At 52.9% G+C, this 21,712-nt stretch overlaps 2 protein-coding genes across 3 annotated transcripts in view; one reads left to right on the top strand and one right to left on the bottom strand.

The window, feature by feature from the left end:
* Positions 1-7,266, top strand: part of ADGRA2 (adhesion G protein-coupled receptor A2) — a 46,944-nt gene extending 39,678 nt beyond the window's left edge. The window contains exons 14-19 of one of the 2 annotated variants that reach the window (XM_023214564.3): positions 1,033-1,241; positions 2,239-2,366; positions 2,792-2,915; positions 3,411-3,556; positions 4,048-4,137; positions 4,374-7,266. In XM_023214564.3, the coding sequence (XP_023070332.1) occupies positions 1,033-1,241; positions 2,239-2,366; positions 2,792-2,915; positions 3,411-3,556; positions 4,048-4,137; positions 4,374-5,643 (1,967 nt within the window). In that variant the 3' untranslated portion in view covers positions 5,644-7,266. The remainder of the gene's footprint in view (positions 1-1,032; positions 1,242-2,238; positions 2,367-2,791; positions 2,916-3,410; positions 3,557-4,047; positions 4,138-4,373) is intronic. The other variant, XM_023214565.2, reaches the window with a different exon arrangement.
* BRF2 (BRF2 RNA polymerase III transcription initiation factor subunit) lies at positions 7,170-13,231 on the bottom strand. Its single transcript, XM_023214566.3, has 4 exons — positions 12,296-13,231; positions 11,269-11,328; positions 10,176-10,497; positions 7,170-8,502 (listed from the first exon to the last, which is right to left on the bottom strand). Exons 1-4 carry the CDS (start codon positions 12,447-12,449, stop codon positions 7,779-7,781), a joined length of 1,260 nt encoding a protein of 419 aa, XP_023070334.1. The 5' UTR covers positions 12,450-13,231; the 3' UTR covers positions 7,170-7,778.
* Positions 13,232-21,712: the final 8,481 nt, after the last annotated feature.

Consider the following 21,712-nt stretch of genomic DNA (forward strand, 5'->3'; position numbering starts at 1 on the left):
GCACCTCCACCTTCAGTCCATCCCTCATGCCGTCACCAGATTCACCTTCCGCAAACTGCACTTTGCACATCAGAGAGCCCCTTCAAAGTCCTGGGCCATTTCCCATCGTCAGGACGTCTGCCTCCCTCCATGAGCCCTCTAGGGTCCTAGTGCTGCGGCTGTACCCCCTTTGCCCGCCCAGAAGGCGCTGCCGCCCATCCTGGGTTCCGTCCTGTTCCTAGCGCAGACTCTTGCTGTCAGGTCATGCGTCCTCACTGAGTATGTGGTATGTACCAGACTGTGCCTGAGCTGGGACACACCTGTGCACAGACAGTTCCGGCTGTGTCCTTGAGGAACACACCCTTCAGCAGAGAGGACAGGCAGTGGACAAGTCATTGTAAGTGCAGCTCATTGTAAGTGAGCAGCTGCACAAAGTGTTTTGGAGGGCACAGGATGAGGGACTGCCCAACCTAGCTGGAAGCCGGGGAGGCCTTTCCCGAAAACCACTAAGACTTAAAGGACAAGTAAGGTGGCCTGAGGAAGGTGAAAGCCCTGTGTCCGCAGCCGCGTGGGCTGTGGGAGTATGTGGGGAGAGGTGGGTAGGTGAGGGGTCTGTGGAGTCCAGGGCCTGCTCCGGGAGCCCCTCTCCCACTGGGAACGCCTCCTCCTAGTCCTCCCTCCATCCCGCCCGTGTCCCTCCTCCCTGTACCTGGCTTGTGTTCCCTCCGTCTGCACTTCTGTGTTCTTGTCCCCGAGCCCCCAAACCTGAGTCCTCACCATGAAGCATGACATCACTGCTCATCCAGCACTCAGGGCGGGCTACCACTCGGGGCTCGCATTTTCCATCATCATTTGCACCCCTCCCCCTCCAGGGTCCCCCGTTAGACTGAGGCAGTCCTTGGCATCTCACTGCATGCCCCCAGCCCAGCACTGTGCTCTGCCTGGCAGGTGCCTAGTACACACCCTGCCACCGCTGCTGCTGCTGAGTCCCAGCTTAGCCCACCTCCCTGACACCCTGTGTGTGTCTGTGTGGACGTCCCTCTCCCCCTGTAGGTGGCTGTGGCGTGGGAAACCTGACAGAGCCAGTGGCCGTTTCGCTGCGGCACTGGGCTGAGGGAGCCGAACCTGTGGCCGCTTGGTGGAGCCAGGAGGGGCCCGGGGGGGCCGGGGGCTGGACCTCAGAGGGCTGTCAGCTCCGCTCCAGCCAGCCCAACGTCAGTGCCCTGCACTGCCAGCACTTGGGCAACGTGGCCGTGCTCATGGTGGGTGTGCGGTGGGGTGAGAGGTGGAGGGGTGCAGGGACACGCACTGGGTGGAAAATAGGGGTGGAGGTACTCTGACCACCTGGGACCATGGAGAAATACAGAAAGGACAGCACCCCTATTGGGCCCCATGACTGGCAGGAGGTGGGGAAATGGCCCTCTGGCCTCTCCCACCTCTCCATCTTTCAGGAGACAGGCAGGGAGGTCCGGCTTCCATGCCTATAACCAGATAGATGGATCTGATGGATCTGGAACTCCCTAGCCTGGCCTTCACATCCTGCACTTTCTGAGACTAGATTTTTTTTTTTTTTTGAGATAGAGTCTGGCTTTGTCGCCAGGCTGGAGTGCAGTGGCATGATCTCAGCTCACTGCAACCTCCGCCTCCTAGGTCCAAGTGATTCTCCTGAGTCAGCCTCCCAAGTAGGTGGGATTACAGGCATGTGCCACCATGCCCGGCTAATTTTTTATATTTTTAGTAGAGACAGGGTTTCACCATGTTGGCCAGGATGGTCTCAAACTCCTGACCTCAAATGATCCGCCCGCCTCAGCCTCCCAAAGTGCTGGGATTATAGGCATGAGTCACCGTGCCCAGCCCAGACCAGATTCTTACAAAATAGAAAAAAATAATCTGGGAACCCTTCTCCTTCCTGGCCACCCCCTCCTTTGTGGCACGTGGTACCGCCACTCTCCAGTCCTGCAGGCCTGCTGCTGGTCACAGGCAGCACCTGCTCCCTCTCTCCTTATCTCTGGTCTTTCAGGCTGGGGGTGTGAAGAGTCCCCAGCAAGGCAGGACCAGAGGCAGGGAAGGGGCAGCAGTAGCTGGCTCCATGGGGCCGGCTTCCTAATAGTGGAAAGCCTGAAACTTTTCTCCCTGCCCAGATGAACTAAGCATCAAAGTGCAGGACCAAGGCTGAAGGGGCCTGGGAAGAGGAAAGCTGGCCTGGGGGCCTAGTGAAGTGTCCATGTTCCCCATGTCCTCTTTCCTGCCCTTTCCCAGGAGCTGAGCGCCTTTCCCAGGGAGGTGGGGGACGCGGGGGCAGGGCTGCACCCTGTGGTATACCCCTGCACAGCCCTGCTGCTGCTCTGCCTCTTCGCCACCATCATCACCTACATCCTCAACCACAGGTAGGCGCTCCTGCAGGAGGGAGGGTGTGGTTGGCAGGCACGGAAGGGGCCCCCACCCTGCCCACTCCCCGTCCTGTGCTCCGGTACATACTTTCAATTCCAGCTTTGCAATGGGGGAGGGACTCCGAGGCAGGTGTAGGAAACCTCCCAGCGCAGGTGCAGGGTGGGCTCACTGAGTACTTGGCAGGGGTTTTTTCCCCAGGTGGGTCCACGTGACTTTCTCAGCCTCTCACCCATTTGAAGGTTCTGGGGTTGGAATCACTTTGAGGGGTTAAGGACTCCCTGCCCTGTGGCCTCTGTCACATTCCCACCCATGCACACATGCAGATATGTGCCTGCCCCCCGTGGCTCTCCCAATGGCCTGGAGACCCCACGGGCCTGACCTTGGGTTGGACGGTCATTAATTCGAGACTGTTTCCGGGCAGCTCCATCCGTGTGTCCCGGAAGGGCTGGCACATGCTGCTGAACCTGTGCTTCCACATGGCCATGACCTCTGCCGTCTTTGCAGGGGGCATCACACTCACCAATTACCAGATGGTCTGCCAGGCGGTAAGCAGGAAAAGGGGCTCGGGGGGTGGTGCTTCAAGACGAGTGCTGGCATCTAGGCATAGAGTGGGGAGACGCGCTGGAAGAAAATGGCTGGTGCTCATAGGCCGCGGCTCCATGGCTTCCTCTGTAGCAGCCTTGGAAGGCAGGGATGGTGGGGCATGGAGAGTGAGAGTAGGGGTAAGAACCAGATCAGAGAGAATGGGGAGATGGGCTTCAAAGTGGAAATGGGGACCTGCAGTGATAGGGAGGTGGGGGATCAGTCAGATAGCCATATCAGGGTCATGGGAAGTCCTGCAGTGGGAGAGAACCCTGGGGTGGAGGCAGAGGGTGGCAGCAGGGATGGAAGCTTGGCGAGTGTAGGGGGAGTGGGCTGGGTAAAGTAAAAAAGCTGGGGAACGGAGGCTGGAAGCCTGGGAGGACACCAGCAGGGCTGAGGCTCTGGGAGGGTCCAGTCGTAGCCCCCAGGTCCCCAGCCTCCATGCCTTGACCCTGCAGGTGGGCATCACCCTGCACTACTCCTCCCTGTCCACGCTGCTCTGGATGGGGGTGAAGGCGCGAGTGTTCCACAAGGAGCTCACCTGGAGGGCACCCCCTCCGCAAGAAGGGGACCCCACCCTGCCTGCTCCCAGTCCTATGCTCCGGTACATACTTTCAATTCCAGCTTTGCAATTGAGGAGGGACTCCAAGGCAAGCGTAGGAAACCTCCCAGGGTGGGTGAAGGGTGGGTTCAAGGTCCCTGGGAGATCACTCTCCAAAGACAGGAGAGGCTAGGCCCTAGACTCAGCAGGTCCCACAAGACCATGCAGTAGGGGACATCCTGCGGGCTTCTGAGGCATGACAAAGCCAGGGAAGGAGATGACTCCAGATGTCATAGCAAGGATCCTGGGAACCTGAGTGGCACCTCTAACTTCTGCACTGTTTAGGGTGAGACAGCAATTCTGGCCTTTGCCCCTTAGAACAGTCATGGCCAAGTCCAAGTAGTCCCTGCAGGGACCTTGCATCCCTGGCAAAAAATTCTGACAATTTAAAGGGGAAAAACGATGGGACAGACACCAAGGAAAGGGCTCTGAACACCCGGTTCTTCCCTTCCCTTTCCCCACCTCTGGGACCCCCAATCCCTCATTCCCTCCAGGTTCTATTTGATAGCTGGAGGGATTCCACTCATTATCTGTGGCATCACGGCTGCAGTCAACATCCACAACTACCGGGACCACAGCCCCTAGTGAGCACCCCTCCCTCCTGCCCCAAGCCCACCTACCTAACACTGGATGCCTTCCACTCCACTGGCAGGGCCACCTGCCAGGTCCACCCAACCATAACCCAACCCAAGCCCATGCATGCTGACCAAGCCATCCTTGTCTCTGCACTCACCATATCCTGTCTCCCCGACCACCCTGGCCCCCAGCCCCACCCCGGCCATGCCCTCTGGCCTCATCACTGCTTCTGTGTCTCCTGCAGCTGCTGGCTGGTGTGGCGTCCAAGTCTTGGCGCCTTCTACATCCCGGTGGCTTTGATTCTGCTCATCACCTGGATCTATTTCCTGTGCGCAGGGCTGCGCTTACGGGGTCCTCTGGCACAGAGGCCAAAGGGAGGCAACAGCAGGGCCTCCTTGGAGGCAGGGGAGGAGCTGAGGGGTTCTACCAGGCTCAGGGGCAGCGGCCCCCTCCTGAGTGACTCAGGTTCCCTTCTTGCTACTGGGAGCGGGCGAGTGGGGACGCCCGGGCCCCCGGAGGATGGTGACAGCCTCTATTCTCCGGGAGTCCAGCTAGGAGCTCTGGTGACCACGCACTTCCTGTACTTGGCCATGTGGGCCTGCGGGGCTCTGGCCGTCTCCCAGCGCTGGCTGCCCCGGGTCGTGTGCAGCTGCTTGTACGGAGCGGCAGCCTCCGCTCTGGGCCTCTTCGTCTTCACCCACCACTGTGCCAGGAGGAGGGACGTGAGAGCCTCGTGGCGCGCCTGCTGCCCCCCTGCCTCTCCCTCAGCCCCCCACGCCCTGCCCCGGGCCCTGCCCGCCGCCGCAGAGGACGGTTCCCCGGTGTTCGGGGAGGCGCCCCCCTCCCTCAAGTCCTCTCCGAGCGGCAGCAGCTGCCACCCGCTGGCTCTGAGCCCTTGCAAGCTTACCAACCTGCAACTAGCCCAGAGTCAAGTGTGCGAGGCGGGGGCGGCGGCACGCGGGGAAGAAGAGCCGGAGCCCGCGGGCCCCCGGGGAAGCCTCGGCCCCCGCCACCCCAACAACGTGCACCACGGGCGTCGGGCGCACAAGGGCCGGGCCAAGGGGCACCGCGCCGGGGAGGCCGGCGGCAAGAACCGGCTCAAGGCTTTGCGCGGGGGCGCGGCGGGGGCGCCCGAGCTGCTGTCCAGCGAGAGCGGCAGCCTGCACAACAGCCCCACCGACAGCTACCTGGGCAGCAGCCGCAACAGCCCGGGCGCCGGCCTGCAGCTGGAAGGCGAACCCATGCTCACGCCGTCCGAAGGCAGCGACACCAGCGCCGCGCCGCTTTCTGAGGCTGGCCGGCCAGGCCAGCGCCGCAGCGCCAGCCGTGACAGTCTCAAGGGCGGCGGCGTGCTGGAGAAGGAGAGCAAGCGCCGCTCGTACCCGCTCAACGCTGCCAGCCTGAACGGCGTCCCCAAGGGGGGCAAGTACGACGATGTCACCATGATGGGCGCGGAGGTGGCCAGCGGCGGCTGCATGAAGACCGGACTCTGGAAGAGCGAGACCACCGTCTAGGGTGGGGCGGACGACGCGGTAAACAGGCTGGCTACGTGGCTCCTTCCTCCGCTCCTCAGGGCCCTCGAAGGCGTCGGCGTAGTAGCAGGTTGGAGGTGGGGGAGCCCATGGCTGGAGGAAGCCCATAGGCAGATGTTCCCCCACTTGCCTAGAGGGCATCCCTCTGGGGTAGCGACAGACAATCCCAGAAACACGCATAATACATTTCCGTCCAGCCCGGAGCAGTCTGGACTGTCGGTGCCCTACCAGGAAGGGAGAAGGCCTCCGTCCGTGTGAAAGGGCACAGCACAGCCCAGGTGGACCCTCCCCAAGTACTCCCACCCCCACCTACTGTCCATGTGGCCTCACTGGGGGCCATCAGCCTCACCAGCAAAGCAGAGATGAGAGCATGGGAACTGTGTCCTTTCCTCCCTGCCCTCTACTGATTTCAGCCCAGCCCCTGCCTAGATCCTAAGTCCCTTTTCCTCTGGGGTTTGGCTGGCACGACAGCCAGCCCAGCACATGAAGCAGGTGATATGAAGTCACAAGGTGCTGCTTTTCAGATCAACTATGCAAGAGGGGAGGGCGGGGCCATGTGAAAGGCAGCTCTAGACATCAACCAGTCCTGGGGGAGGGGAGTGGGAACCGGGCACAACTAGAAACAAACTCACCATTCTCACAGGAGTAGTACTTAAACCAGACAGCAGGGTTCAGAGGTGGCACACCGGGACAAAGCCGAGGCCCTGCACCTCAACAGCTGACTGCCAGGTGCCTGTGGGTGAACTGAGGGGAGTACAGGGAGCGGGCAGGTGGAACAAGGGCAGAATCTAGTCATGCCCTAAAGCTAGTCCTGTAAACAGTGGCACCCCCATAAAGATGCAGGTGGTGTTTGGAGAAGCAGTTACTTTTCAGTTACAAGACCCATCTCCCCAGTCTCAGCCTTACAACACCAAGAGACTAAGGAAGAGCACTTCCTTGCCTCCATGAGGCCAGATGGAAGAACCATCCCAATCATTTGATCTCCAGCTCCATAGTAGAGAGAAACCTACAAAATGTCAAACCAGCTTCCTGACTCCCAGGAGCTCAAGCCAAGCCCAGAGGCAGTGGCTGCGGTCCCTGTAGATCATGAGGGGCCTATGCCTTTACTACTCTTAAACACCAGCACCCATCTTTTCCCCAACCTAAAACCAACCACCAGCATTTCACGACAGGACCAAATGGAAACAGAGGGAACCCTGGCTCTTGGGAAGAGCAACAGGAAACCAAGATCTGACCTAGGTTCCCTCCCAGTCTTCACATCACCCTGGCCTGATCACCAAGGTGACAGAGGACACAGGGGAGGGGAAAACCCACACACACTCCTTGGGATGGGTCCTGTTATTTATGCTTGCTGCACAGACATATTAGAAGAAAAAAAAAAGCTTTGTATTATTCTTCCACATATGCTGGCTGCTGTTTACACACCCTGCCAATGCCTTAGCACTGGAGAGCTTTTTGCAATACGCTGGGGAAAGGGGAGGGAGGGAATGAAAGTGCCAAAGAAAACATGTTTTTAAGAGCTCGGGTTTTATACAATAGAATGTTTTCTAGCAGATGCCTCTTGTTTTAATATATTAAAATTTTGCAAAGCCCTTTGAGCTACTGCCTTAGTCTACCCACTGTCCTTTTTTTGAGGTACAGGATCTCATGACACCACACACACAAACCCACCAATGCCTGTGAATGGACGTAGGGCCAGGAATTCCCCAGTTCCCACTCCTCTGAAGGCTGATACTGCTGGGAATGCCAACTGCTCCGCAAGCAGAGGGATACCCCCTCAGGCCTGCAGGAGGAGCAGCAGCAGTGTGTCCAATTCAAACCGGCAGCAGAGAGCCTGACATTTTCCCATCCATCCATGAGGAAAGCCATCTCACAGAACATGGACATAGGCAACTTGCTCTCCCACACCAAGGGATGGGAATCTCTCCTACCTCTAGTCATCCCTGCACTCCTGACTTTACTCCAGGACCCAGGGTCCAACGAATGGCAGAGCCCATCTTGGTTCCTTCAAACAAGAAAGGCAATACCTATGGACTCGTGTACACTTCCGTCCTTGGTTATGACAGGACTGTTATCAAGCTGTCAGAACAGGCTGAAGTGCTCCCAATGGATATCCATCAGGGAGGGTTAGGGACACTCGTGGCAGCCTGTCTAGCAGCCTGGGCTCTCTGAAAGTCCCTAACTTCCTGAGGGGTACGCAAATACTGTTCTATTTCACTATCAGAAATGTTCTCATCTCCAGTGACAGTGGAGACAGGCGGTGCAGGGCAGATCCGCTTCGGGGGCTTCAACATGCAGGGTGGCAGGAGAAGGGCAGGACTGGCTGGCCGCTTCCCCTGAGGCAAACCTAAGGAATTATTTCCCACCTCCCCTTCTCTCTGCCCCTGTCCCCACACCGGTGGCTCCTTCCCTCGGGTCCCCACTTCTGCTGTCCCATCCCGAAAGGCCAAGCGGAGCAGCGAGTGGCGGTGCTGGAGAAGGTCACCGATGTGCTTCACCACAGACCGTCTGTCAAGTCTCAGAACTCGTAACCAGGCCAGCTGCTCAGCCATCCGCAGCAACACAGCCAGAAGCTCCTGCAGGCGGGAGGACGCGGGGTAGGGCAGGTCCACATTTGCCAATTTACAAAATCGGGCAAGGGAACATGAAAGCCGATCTGCAGGCTGCAGCGACTGCCAAGCCAGGAAAGTCGCGGCAGTGATGACAGGCAAGGGATGCCGCCCAGTCACCAGCCACGTCTCGTTTGCCAGCTCCACCAACTGCAATGTTCGAGACAGCATCTTCTCTTTGTCTTCCACGTATTTGGCTGGCACAGAAGGTGAAGCCTGGAACAGTTTGAAGCTGAAACAACCAAAATGAGGGTTGGATCTTAATGATACAGGGGCTGCTCTCCCAGTGAGGAAAGGCAGCCCACTCAAGATGGGGAAGCTATTCTGCCCTCAGGAATACTCAAGCTCACTGGGCAGCAAGTTAATAAAGGCAGTGAGAGAAAACAGGGCATCTTCTGCTTGTTAGGGGAAGGCGGAGGGATGCAGGAGAGCGCAAACATTTATTGGGTGCCTCCCAGTCGCCATTATTCTGAGTGCTTTACAACGTTCTCATCTAATCTACACCATCTTATGTGCATGTATAGTTGAAAAACTTTCCCATAGTCATCCAGCCAAGCAGTAACCAAGCTTCAGATACAAGGCTATTTGACACCAACAGCCTCTGCTTTTAACGTTGTTTATCAGAAAAAAGAAAAGAACATAGCTACTTCAAACAAGAAAAGAGCCAGGCACAGTGCTCATGCCTGTAATACCTGCATTTTGGGAGGATCAGGTGGGCAGATCGCTTGAGCCCAGGAATTCCAGGCTGCAGTGAGCTATGATGGCGCCACTGCACTCCAGGCTGGGTGACAGAATGAGACCCTGTCTTTAAAAAAACTAGAAAAGGCTTAGCTTCTAAGTCCAGTTCTGCCATTAACTAATATCCTTTCAGCTTCCTCTGCAGATGATCCTGCTCAGACGGAGCTGGGCATTCAGCCACAAAGGCCGTGGCACAGCACAACTCTAGGAACTGCCACACACAGAGCACATAACATGAGTGGCGCAACTCAACAGCCCTGTGCCAAGGCTCAGACCTATTTTCCCCACGTCATTAGGTTGCTGTGAGGGCAAAGGGGTTTAACAATTATAGCATTCTTTGGCAGGGTGCAGTGGCTCACGCTTGTAATCCCAGCACTTCAGGAGGCTGAGACGGGTGGATCGCTTGAGCCTAGGAATTCAAGACCAGCCTGGGCAACATGGCAAAACCCCATCTCTACTAAAAACAAAAAATTAGCCAGGCAAGGTGGCACGCACCTGTATAGTCCCAGCTACTTGGGAGGCTGAGGCACAAAAATCACTTGAACTCGGGGGATGGACGTTGCAGTGAGCCAAAATCATGACACTACACTCCAGCCTGGGCAACACAGCAAGACTTGGTCTCAAAAAAAAAAAAAAAAGAAAGAAAATTAAAGCATTATAAAAATGTAAAACAATATTAACCTTATTAGTACAAGTATAAACTAAAGATCTTTCTCCCACATCCTTTTACATGGGCTTTGGTTAAAAAGAGATGGCCAAGGCCAGGTACGGTGGCTCACGCCTGTAATCCCAGCACTTTGGGAAGCCAAGGCGGGTGGATCACCTAAGGTCAGGAGTTTGAGATCAGCCTGGCCAACATGATGAAACCCTGTCTCTACAAAAAATGCAAAAAAAAAAAAAAAAAAAGAAAGAAAAATTAGCCGGGCATGGTGGCAGGCACCTGTAATCCCAGCTACTCTGGAGGCTGAGGTAGGAGAATAGCTTGAACCCAGGAGGTGGAGGTTGCAGGGAGCTGAGATCACACCACTGCACTCCAGCCTGGGTGACAAGAGTAAGACTCCATTTCAAGGAAAAAAAAAAAAAAAAGAGAGAGATGGCCAAAGGTCAAAGGATTCAGGTCTAAGGACCCATTCCATCCCATCCTACTGTCTCCCACCAGGAAGGTACCTGCTGCAATAGGTCTTCACCAGTTCTGCCAAGCACAGAGATGGCACATCCAGTCCCAGGAGCTTTACTATCTGCATGTAAATGCTAGAAAACACATCCAAATCTGCATACAACAGCGTGCAGATGGCTCCCATTGTTAGGGGCCAGTTATGTTGTCGGCAGGTGATTAAGACGCAGCACCCAACCAACACCTCCTTCTTTTGCAGCCTGGCCGCTCGGATGCCAGAGTGCCGGTATGCCTGTTGGTAGTAGGCAACCGCGGTGTCCTCAAATGTTGGTGGCAACTGCAGAACTCGACAAAGGTCTCTCACTCGGCGGAGACCTAGGAAAAACCCACAGCAAGAGTTAGAGGGGTCAAAGGAGCTATCATGCATCTCCTAGAAAATTCTGCTAGGACTTATTTAGATCTGCTAAACTTGCCTCAGATATCAGACGCACAAAATATGTACCTTTCTGCATAGACAGGAGTGACACTTGGGATAACAAGTGTGCACCACCAGGCCCAACTAATTTTTGTATTTTTAGTAGAGACGGGGTTTCACCATGTTGGCCAGGCTGGTCTTGAAGTCCTGACCTCAAGCGATCTGCCTGTCTCAGCCTCCCAAAGTCCGGGATTACAGGTGTCAGCCACCATCCCCATTTTAAATTCCTAATGACCATTCTCTTCTACTCTACCTCACACCAGCAATGCTGAAAATAGGAAAAGTGAAAAGCTGGACTAGGCCACCAGGATAGTTTTCTTTTTTTAATTATTATTTTTTTGAGACAGAGTGTCACTTTGTCACCCAGGCTACGGTGCAGTGGCACAATCTCGGCTCACTGCAACCTCTACCTCCCAGGTCCAAGTGATTCTCCTGCCTCAGCCTCCCAAGTAGCTGGGACTACAGGTACGAGCCACCATGCCCGGCTAATTTTTGTATTTTTAGTAGAGATGGGGTTTCGCTATGTTTGCCAGGCTGGTCTCGAACTCCTGACCTCAGGTGATCCACCTGCCTTGGCCTCCCAAAGTGCTGAGATTACAGGCGTGAGCCACAGCACCCAGCCTAGGATAGTTTTCTTTAAAGCCACTGCATTGTAAAAAGTCAATTCTCACCTCGTTGCTGGCTGCGACTAACTTGTTCATTTTCCCCTGTGCTTCGGGAATATGTTACCTCTGTGAAATAATAAACAACAAATAGTGTGCTTAGCCTTTATGCATCAGACCCCTGCCCTCCCACCATACAAAACCAGGACGCAGAATTCAAATCATTGAGCATCTGCTGCTGCACAGTTAGAGGCCCCATCTGATTTTCTGTCTACAAGCGGTTCCAAATACACAGAGACTGGGAAAGGTTAGGACTGCACTAAAGCAGCTCCAAGTGTTCCAAATTTCCAGTCATCTTTCCAGTACATTCCATACAGGCAATTTTTCTAGTAGCAGATTTTTTTTGTTATTTAAGGAGTTTCTCTCTATAGCCCAGGCTGGAGTGCAGTGGTGCAATCATAGCTCATGGCAGCCTTCAATTCCCAGGCTCAAGTAGGCCTCCCAACTCAGACTCCTGGGTAGCTGGGATTACAGGTGTATGCCACCACACCTGGCAAATTTTTAATTTTTTTTTTTAGGCAAGTGTCTCGTTACGTTGCCCAGGCTGGTCTTGAACTCCTGGGCTGAAGCATTCCTCTCGGCTCTTCCTCCCAAAGCGCTGGGATTACAGGCTGAAGCCACTCCACCCAGGCAATGGCTGCAGATTTTGAGGGCTGCACTGGTCAGAAACTTGGAAAGCAAAGAAAAGTAATGTTTTTCCAGTTTGTGCTTAAAACTATTTCAGGGTAATAATACATGCTATAATCATATCGGCAATCCTTCCACAATGACCAGACATGGCAAGATGAGTGGAACTTTCTGTTTCACTTACTCAACATTTATTACCCGCACCATCTATGTCCTATACTAAGGGTGCTAGGAAAACACAGATGAATGGCAGCCCCCATCTCCTTCGGCTCCCTCGCTCACTTTAGGTCATTTTCTCTGATATTAGGAGTGCGCGTTACAGTTAGGAGTATGGGAGGGAGCGGGGAGACCAAAGGAATCTGATGTTAATCCCTCCACCGCCCCAGGCTGTCCCCAGGGCCACAAGTACCTCGGAGATTGCCCTCGTCGCTGAAGGTAGTGGTAAGGATGCCCTCGGTGACCACGCAGCCGCAGTCGGAGCACACCAGCTGGCTCTGCGAATAGTGTGAGTCTTCTACCAGCTCCGTGGAGCCGCAGTCAGGGCAGCGGCCTCTGCCTGGCATCTCACAACGGGCCCCAAAGCCGCGGAAGCCTTCGGAGACTCCTGCGTCTGCAACAGCAAGCGTGCGGCAGCAATAAGTAGCAGGGGACCATTCACAGGGTTGCACCCTCGTCTTCCGGCCAGCGTGACGGCGGGATTGGCGGTTCCCTCCGGGGGCAGGCTGAGCGCTACTTCCGGTCCGTTCCTCCGCGGGCTCGGGTAGAAACGTGAGCTAGGAGAGGAGGTTCCTGGTCTGAACTGTAGCTCTCTGGTTTCCCTGCTCTGTGTACTTAGTTTTTGGGACCCAGACTGGGGCTTGAATTTGGGTAAGTTTCTGCCTACATGCACACGTATAATAGACAGGAGATTGTTGTCACCCCTGAACAACCCTCCTTTTAAAGTCCTAAGGGAATCGCAGGTTGGTAATGAATTTCTGATTTGGCCATAGAAGAAAGTATATTTTTTAAAGGGAGAGTAGTGGAGAGAGAGCGAGAGCAGGAAACTGTTCTGCTTTCCAGAGCTGCTTCCTAAAGCAGGTACATTCCTCTCTTTACCTCCTGTTTTTCTCAACTGTAAAATGAGGAAGTTGAAATAAAATCCAGAGTGGCAAACCCAAATGCTTCTGGAGGCTAGGCAGGAATGTCTAAAGGAGTTTGGAGTGAACGAATGTGGAGTGATGGAGCTGTTGGCAACCTGGAGGAGTGCAAGCACGCAGATTCAGATGTTTTTTTAAAAAACCTTGAGCTAGCCGGGCGTGGTGGCTCACGCCTGTAATCCCAGCACTTTGGTAGGCCGAGGCAGGTGGATCACCTGAGCTCGGGAGTTTGAGACCAGCCTGGGGAACATGGTGAAATCCCGTCTCTACTGAAAATACACAAAAATTAGCTGGGCGTGGTGGTGCACGTCTCTAATCCCAGCTACTCGGGAGGCCGATGCAGGAGAATCGCTTGAACCCAGGAGGCGCACGTTGCAATGAGCCGAGATCGCGCCACTGCACTCCAGCCTGGGTGGCAGAGCGAGACTCCGTCTCAAACAAAACAAAACAGACCTTTATGAAGTGCCAGTCCCTTCTTTTCCACACCTAGTTTTTAACGCGTGATATCCAAACCTAAAGACACCATCCCCTCCCTAAGAGACTGCTTTCTCAGAGTGTGAGAATCACTACTCCTTTTCAAAGACATCCCATCCATTCCCATGGGGCTTGATCACATTGGAGGGCCAAGGAACACAATAATACCCAAGGGTCCTTTCTCTTCAATTTGAATTACTTTCGTATCATAGCAGAAGGGGGCTTCAGCGCATTAATAATGGGTGGGCTTTGGCAGTCCAAGCCCCCCACCCTTTTCTAGACCTCCCCACTAGCGTGAGATATAGGATGAGAGTTTATTTCTGGCTGTCTGTTAAATATTAAGATACATTTGCACATGTGCACGCGCACACACACACCACTCAGAGACATGCATTAGTTTTAGACAGTGTGGTTGACATTCTTACTTGGATGAAGAAGGTGTCCCTAAAAGCGACATAAGTTGCCCTGGGAACAGTTCCTTGCATGATCACACAGCAGAGCATCAGACTCCCCTCATCCCCAGTTGTGTGCAGATCTTGAACCTACCTCCACTTTTTTTTTAAGCGTGATTTTACAGAGCCCATCTACCTATGACAGAAGCCTTGAAATTCTGCCTGACCCAACCTGATTGATTGTAAAGTGGAAAAGCAGTTTTATGATCCTGTAGCCAGCCATGGAAGGAGAAAGCTGGTTGTCTTTCCCAGTCACACGTGTGATGTGTACTTACTGGGAGCCTCAGGCACACACAGGCTGGGGGGCAGCAGGGTGCAGGCCAGAAGATGGCGCCCTCTCCTAAGATGTGTACGTTTGGGGTTCTGCACTTTCTCAGAAGTCCATTTATTTGGGAAATGTATTTGCCTTGCTCCAGGAAATCTAGACAGACGTGGAAATCATCCTTGGTGCCCTCTCCACTGCTCCCAACTCATCTAAGAGTTACCATTATTCATGGTAGTGATTATCTTATTTATTTATTTATTTATTTTTAAGACAGTCTCGCTCTGTCACCCAGGCTGGAGTGCAGTGGCACGGTCTCAGCTCACTACAGCCTCCACCTCCCGGGTTCAAGCGATTCCCCTGCCTCAGCCTCCCGAGTAGCTGGGACCACATGCGCCCACCACCATACCTGGCTAGTTTTTGTATTTTTAGTAGAGACGGGGTTCACCATGTTGGCCAGGCTGGTCTCAAACTCCAGACCTCAGGTGATCTGCCCACCTTGGCCTCCCAAAGTACTGGGATTACAAGCGTGAGCCACCACGCCTGGCAGTGATTATCTTTTTAACAGATGCCCCGAGTGCCCAGGGTGGGCTTGGCCAGAGCAGAAAGCTAGTCATAGGGAGGCCGTTGAACAGCAGCCCAGCTGTGGTCCAGATGTGTAATGCTGACGTTGAGGCCAGAGTTCTTTCTAGAGGGTACAGTAGAGGAAGGCACTGAGGAAGAGGAGGATCTGGCACCTGAATGAAGTCCTTTGTGCATCCTCCCTCCTTTGGCTGTGTACATTCTAGTTCGTTGTTTGACTTTCTCTTTGGATGGAAGTCTCTGTGGGAACAATCTGGCTTTCTCATCCTTGTGTCCCCAGGAGTACCTCCTAAAGTGAAGGCTGGCATTCAGTAAAGAGGAGTTCAACTCCTGTGAATTCCTGTCCTAGGTGGGCCTGTCCAAAGCACCAAACTGGCCAGACACGTGGCTCATGACTGTAACCCTAACACTGTGGGAGTCTGATGTGGGAAGATAGCTTGAGGCCGGAGTTCAAGACTGTCCTGGGCAACATAGTGAGACCCCGCACCCTCTCAAAAAAAAAAATATAGCAGGGTATAGTGGTGTGTACTTGTAGTCCCAGCTACTCGGGAGGCTAAGGCAGGAGGATCACTTGAGCCCAGGAGTTAAGAGGTTGCCATGAGCTATGATTGCACTACTGCACTCCAGCCTGGGTAACAGAGTGAGACCCAGACTCTTTAAAAAAAAAAAAGATGAAGAAGAAGGAGCACAACATAGACCCAGTTCCTCCGAAGCAGGCCCATTTCCATCTAGAGCAAGTGACTGCTGAGAGCGGGTTGCTATCCAGGCCTGCCTTCTAGCCTCAGCCTTGGGCTCCTCTCAGCTTAGCTGATGATGCTTTGCAACCCCGACCCAGTTTCACCGAGCCCTGAGTACAGCTCGCACTGTGGCACTGGGCCTGGCAGTCGCCTCAGGCCTTGGAGCCTTTCTGACTAGACTTCCTTCCCACCGCTCTTTAGTGGGCACTTCCCGATGACATAGCCTCAGGGCAGAGCATGGCCAGGGCTTCCCAAATCTCTGTGCCAAGCACCTTTCCTCACTCATATGCAGCTTCCCCTCTGCATAGTTTAGTCTGCCCCTCCCAGCCACTTCTCTCCGGGCTAAGGATTCACATGTTCAATTTCTTGAACTCCTAGGAACAAAGGCATCTGGTAACTCCAGGAAGGTGGTCATAGCACAGACCTGGTGCACTGCGTAGGCCAGGGCAACCTGACCTGGAACTCCTCTCTGCTGGGAGGCTGAGGCTCATCTGGCCTTATGGAAAGTCCTGAGAGAGGATTGAGTCATATGGCCTCCATTTTCCTTGCCCGCCCCACTCCTCCACAATTCCAAGTGAATGATAGAATGTTACATTCCTGCCCCTCAAAGTGATCCTAGCCTACGGGTTGGCAAACTTATTCTTCTCTATTTTCTAAAAATATTTTTAATTAAAAAACTGTTTTTTTTTTTTTTTTTTTAGAAACAGGATCTCACTATGTTGCCCAGGCTAGTCTCAGACTCCTGGGCTCAGACAGTCCTCCTACCTCGGCCTCCCGAAATGCTGGATTTACAGGCATGGGGCCACCACACCCAGCCATCAGACTTACCTGGCCATCAGACTTTTTCTATAAAAGGTCAGATAGTAAATATTTTGGGTTTTGCGAACAACAGATACTCTGTTGCAATTACTCAACTCAGCTACTGCAATGTGAAAACAGCCATAGACAGTTACGTAAACAAAGGAACAGTCATGGCTGTATTCCAATAAAGCTTCATCTATGGGTGCTGAAATTGAATTTCATATAATTTTTTGTTTTGTTTTAAACCAAAGTTTATTCCGGCCAACTTGCTGCACTGTTTTTTTAATAACAGCTCATAGATCAGAAATGGTCTGTTTTAAACCTTCCTATCCATATCGAACACAATGATGCTGAGGTAAGAGGGGCCCTTTCTTCTTCTTCTTCTTCTTTTTTTTTTTTTTTTTTTTGAGACAAGGTCTTGCTCTGTTGCCCAGTCTGGAGTATAATGGTGCCATCTCAGCTCACTGCAACCTCCATCTCCCGGGTTCAAGCAATTCTCATGCCTCAGCCTCCTGAGCAGCTGGGATTACAGGAGTGTGCCACCACACCCAGCTAATTTTTGTATTTTTAGTGGAGATAGGGTTTTACCATCTTGGCCAGGCTGGTCTCGAACTCCTGACTTCAAGTGATCCACCCCCCTCGACCTCCCAAAGTGCTGGGATTACAGGCATGAGCCACTGCACCCAGCCAAGAGACCCTTTCTCTAAATGAAAATACAATACTTATCCTATGTACTTCTGGAGGGCCCAGAGATGTGGAAGTCATGCATTCATAAGAGTCATATTAAACAATCTTTGTTTGAAATATAGTACCATACAATCCTAATGCTGTCTAACTTTAGTAAGAGCAATTTCAGCATCAACTAGTGAACAGTAGCTAAACTAACAGAGATCAGCCAGAAGTGCTTTAACAGGAGCAGCACTGGCTGACATTCTGCTGAGTCTGTGGGTATTCAGGACCCAGGGAAAACAGAATCAGACCGGCAGGGGTAAGAGCTGAGAGCCAAATGGTCACGTTAGAAAGGCAGCACCCCGGCCTCCAGCAATGAGCAGAGTGACTCAGCCTCTATCTCCTGTCCCTCAGGAGCACAGTGAGCTCCTCCCCAGGACACACTTCGCAGCTTCCCCTCACCAGACTCCCAGCAGATCCCTGCTGGACCATGGTGGTGGCCTTTCTGGCCCTGCCGGGGACTGGGAGCAGGGAGGGGAGGGGTGGCTGATGGGCATGAGGTGGGCAGGCAGCCTGTGGTCTCTGGGTGCAGCCTGGTCTGGCCAAGAGGCCTCCTCAGGGCCCACCCCTGCCCTGCTATAGGCCTCTATATAATTTTTTTTCCCCGAGATGGAATTTTCATTGTGTCACCAGACTGGAGTGCAGTGGCACAAACTCAGCTCACTGCAACCTCTGCCTCCTGGTCCTAGGTTCCACCGATTTTCCTGCCTCCGCCACCTGACTACCTGGGATTACAGGTGCCTGCCACCATGCCTGGCTCTTTTTTTTTTTTTTTTTTTTTTTTTTTGAGACGGAGTCTCGCTCTGTCGCCCAGGCTGGGGTGCAGTGGCACCATCTCGGCTCACTGCAAGCTCCGCCTCCTGGGTTCACGCCATTCTCCTGCCTCAGCCTCCCGAGTAGCTGGAACTACAGGTGCCCACCACCACGCCCAGCTAATTTTTTTGTATTTTAAGTAGAGACGGGGTTTCACTGTGTTAGCCAGGATGGTCTCAATCTCCTGACCTGGTGATCCGCCTGTCTCGGCCTCCCAAAGTGCGGGTTTTACAGGCATGAGCCAAGGTGCCCGGCCTAATTTTCGTATTTTTAGTAAAGATGGAGTTTCTTTTTTTTTTTTTTGAGATGGAGTCTCGCTCTGTCGCCCAGGCTGGAGTGCAGTGGCGCGATCTCGGCTCACTGCAAGCTCCGCCTCCCGGGTTCACGCCATTCTCCTGCCTCAGCCTCCTGAGTAGCTGGGACTACAGGCGCCCGCCACCGCGCCCGGCTAATTTTTTGTATTTTTAGTAAAGACGGGGTTTCACCGTAGTTTCGATCTCCTGACCTTGTGATCCGCCTGCCTCGGCCTCCCAAAGTGCTGGGATTACAGTCATTAGCCACCGCGCCCGGCCAAAGATGGGGTTTCACCATGTTGGCCAGGCTGGTCTTGAACACGTGACCTCAGGTGATCTGCCCACCTCGGCCTCCCAAAGTGTTGGAATTGCACGTGAGCCACTGCTCCCAGCCCTCCGTATAATTTGTATGTGTCATGAAATACTGTTGTTTTGGTTCTTTTCTTTATTTTTTGGAGATAGGGTCTTACTCTGTCACCCAGGCTCCCTGCAGCCTTAAACTCCTGGGCTTATGCAGTCCTCCCTACTTGGCCTCCCAAGAAGCTGGGACTAGAGATGTGCACCATGCCTAGCTTATTCATTTTTTATTCTCTATTTTGTAGAGATGGTGGTGGGGCGGCGGGGGAGTCTCACTGTGTTGCCCAGGCTGGACTCAAACTCCTGGGCTCACGGTTTCATGCCTCAGCTTCTGAAGTGCTGGGATTACAGGTGTGAGCTTCTGCACCCAGCTGACTTTTTTTGAAGCATTAAAAAGAAAAAAAAAGTAAAAACCATTCTTGAAGGTTATACAAAAACAGGAGGCAGGCTGTAGTTGGCTGACCCGTTCTAGGCCTGCAAGTCAGACAGGTTATAAGATCAAATCCTCTCTTAACAACTCACAGTGTGACTTAGGCAAATGAGAGTGCTGCTGCCTCCCTGGGTCTGTTTGCTCAGCTGCACAATGGAGACATCATTGACCTGGATGAGAATTATTAAAAATAGTACATCTCACTGCTTTAAGAAGCAGGCCTTCCTTTTGCAATCAGGATTCAGCCTGAAGTGAGTGGTCCATAAGGACAGAGGCAGCTTTTTCTCAACTCTGTGACAGCCATATCATGTCCCCAAGGCGACTCTTTCCCAAGTTTAAGACACAGGTATCTGTGTAAAGTAACAGAAAGTCGAAAGGCCAAGTAAGGACATAACCCCTCAGGAGGCTTTTTGGCATTGGAAAACCCTGCCCTCAAAGGGCTCAAGGAAACCAGTTTCAAGTCAGAAGTGATAGTTCATGACGTCCCAGTAGGAGAAAACTGCAGGGCCCAAAAGCTGACACCCACAGAGCAGCCCAGGGGGCAGGCTGCCTTTGTTGAGACTGGGTCCAAGGGCTAATGGAGGCTGTTGTGCTGACCACCGGCCCCAGTTAAAGAATGCTAACCATGCCTGGTAAGTGACTATTTTCCTGATTGGGGGTGGGCAGGGTGTTCCCCAGCAAGTCCCCACTCTGATCCACAGGTGGCTACGATTGTAACCTGGGCCAGAAGGGACCTAGATTGTCTTTGTGACTGCTGTAGCTTTTTTTTTTCCCCCCCAAGGGGAATTGTTAGCCAGGAAAAGTTCTCCTGGGAATTCTATCAGTCCTTGTTGCAGAACACACATAGCTGCCCGCTACTGAAAGGCATGGAGATACGTTCACAACAGTACAGACGGTGTGATCCTATCTTCCTTGTAAAGTGTGGCTGTTTATATGAGAGGAAAAATGCCAGGACAAGTCAAAACTACAGTGGTTACCTCTTGGTAGTGGGGAAATTACAACTTTTTTCTTTTCCAAGAACAAACATGTTATGATGTTACTTAGAAAAATCTGGAGGGCCGGGAGCCGTGGCTCATGCCTGTAATCCCAGCACTTTGGGAGGCGGAGGCAGGTGGATTGCCTGAGGTCAGGAGTTCGAGACCAGCCTGGCCAACATGGTGAAACCCCGTCTCTACTAAAAATGCAAAAATTAGCCAGGCATGCCTATAATTCCAGCCACTCAGGAGGCTGAGGCAGGAAAATTGCTTGAACCTGGGGGGCGGGGGTTGCAGTGAGCTGAGATTGTGACATTGCACACCAGCCTGGGCAAGAAGAGTGAGACTTCATCTCAAAAAAAGGCAAAAAAGGAAAAAGAAAAAAAGGAAAATCTAGAATGAGTCAGCAGACAGGAGTGGAGGAGGGGAACAGTGTCTATTGCTCCTCCAGAATGGAACACAAGGGAATTCAGGTCACCTCAGAACAACTGGGGCCACCTAGCCGAGGGGCTGGCCGCCTCCAGACCTTTGGGGCTTGACTTTGCCTCAGAATTCTGGATTTGGGAAAGTTCACCTTTTATGTTGTTCATATATCCTATAATTATTTCCCATATATCCTATAATTATTTCCCTTATTTTCTTTTTTTTTTGAGATGGAGTCTGGCTCTGTCACCCAGGCTGGCATGCAATGGCATGATCTTGGCTTACTGCAACCTCTGCCTCCTGGTTTCAAGCGATTCTCCTGCCTCAGCCTCCCAAGTAACTGGGATTATAGGCATGCACCACCATGCCCGGCTAATTTTTGTATTTTTAATAGAGACAGGGTTTCACCATGTTGGCCAGGCTGGTCTTGAACTCCTCACCTCCGGTGGTCCATCTGCCTCGGCCTCCCAAAGTGCTGGGATTACAGGAGTGAGCCACTGTGCCAGGCCTGGTATTTATTTATTGATTGATTGATTGATTGAACTTTCCATTACTAGCTACTGGGCTGAGGGGACTCAAGAGAAAAGATGGTTGTGTCTCCCTCCTTGGGCTGGAATTTGAAAAATACAATCGCCTGGCCCTGAGGGCTGGGTTTGGTGGCAGTAGCAAGAACCAGAGAAAACTCCAAAGCAAGGGGAATAAATCTGAGAAAGAAAAGTTGGGGTCATTTGTGTAATTAAACTTTCCTTCCTTGAAGACCTTCCATTTAGAGGGCTGTTTTATTAAGAGATTTAATAAATAAAATAACATGTATTAAGTGTCTTCATGTCACTACACATGGCGGTCGATGTCCACTTGGAATCACCAGGCCTCCACCAAAACCAGGGAGGCTTCAGGGAAGCTCCCCCATCCCAGCCCAGGAGTCTCACAGGCACCACCTGCCTCTGTCTCTCTACAATGTGACTCATCTGTAAGAGCAAAAGCATTGCCTCCATTCCAAGAGGTCTGGGACCTTGGAGTGTGGACCACGTGCACTGCTTTGCGGGGCAGGCACACCTCTCACCTCCTTGGGAAGGGCCTGGGGTTTGGCGAGATGAGCTCCAGGAGACTCCTGTGCATCCCTAATACCCTCTGTTCACACATGGACCAACAAACTCAACTGAACAAGGACCTGGTTCCCAGATGGGGCAGTTGAGTCCAGCCTGAATTCAACTCATGCCCGCAAAGTGAAGACATTACTCTGTGGGAACCTGTGTGTGTGGTGGGGGTGGGAACTGAGGAAAGACCCTGTCCATATGCTCAGCCAACAGTACTGGCTGCAAAGGAAAAGGGGGCAACCCATTCCAACTCAGTTTCTCTGGCC

Source organism: Piliocolobus tephrosceles, chromosome 7, assembly GCF_002776525.5.
Source record: "Piliocolobus tephrosceles isolate RC106 chromosome 7, ASM277652v3, whole genome shotgun sequence".
In the NCBI taxonomy this organism is placed as follows: domain Eukaryota; kingdom Metazoa; phylum Chordata; class Mammalia; order Primates; family Cercopithecidae; genus Piliocolobus; species Piliocolobus tephrosceles.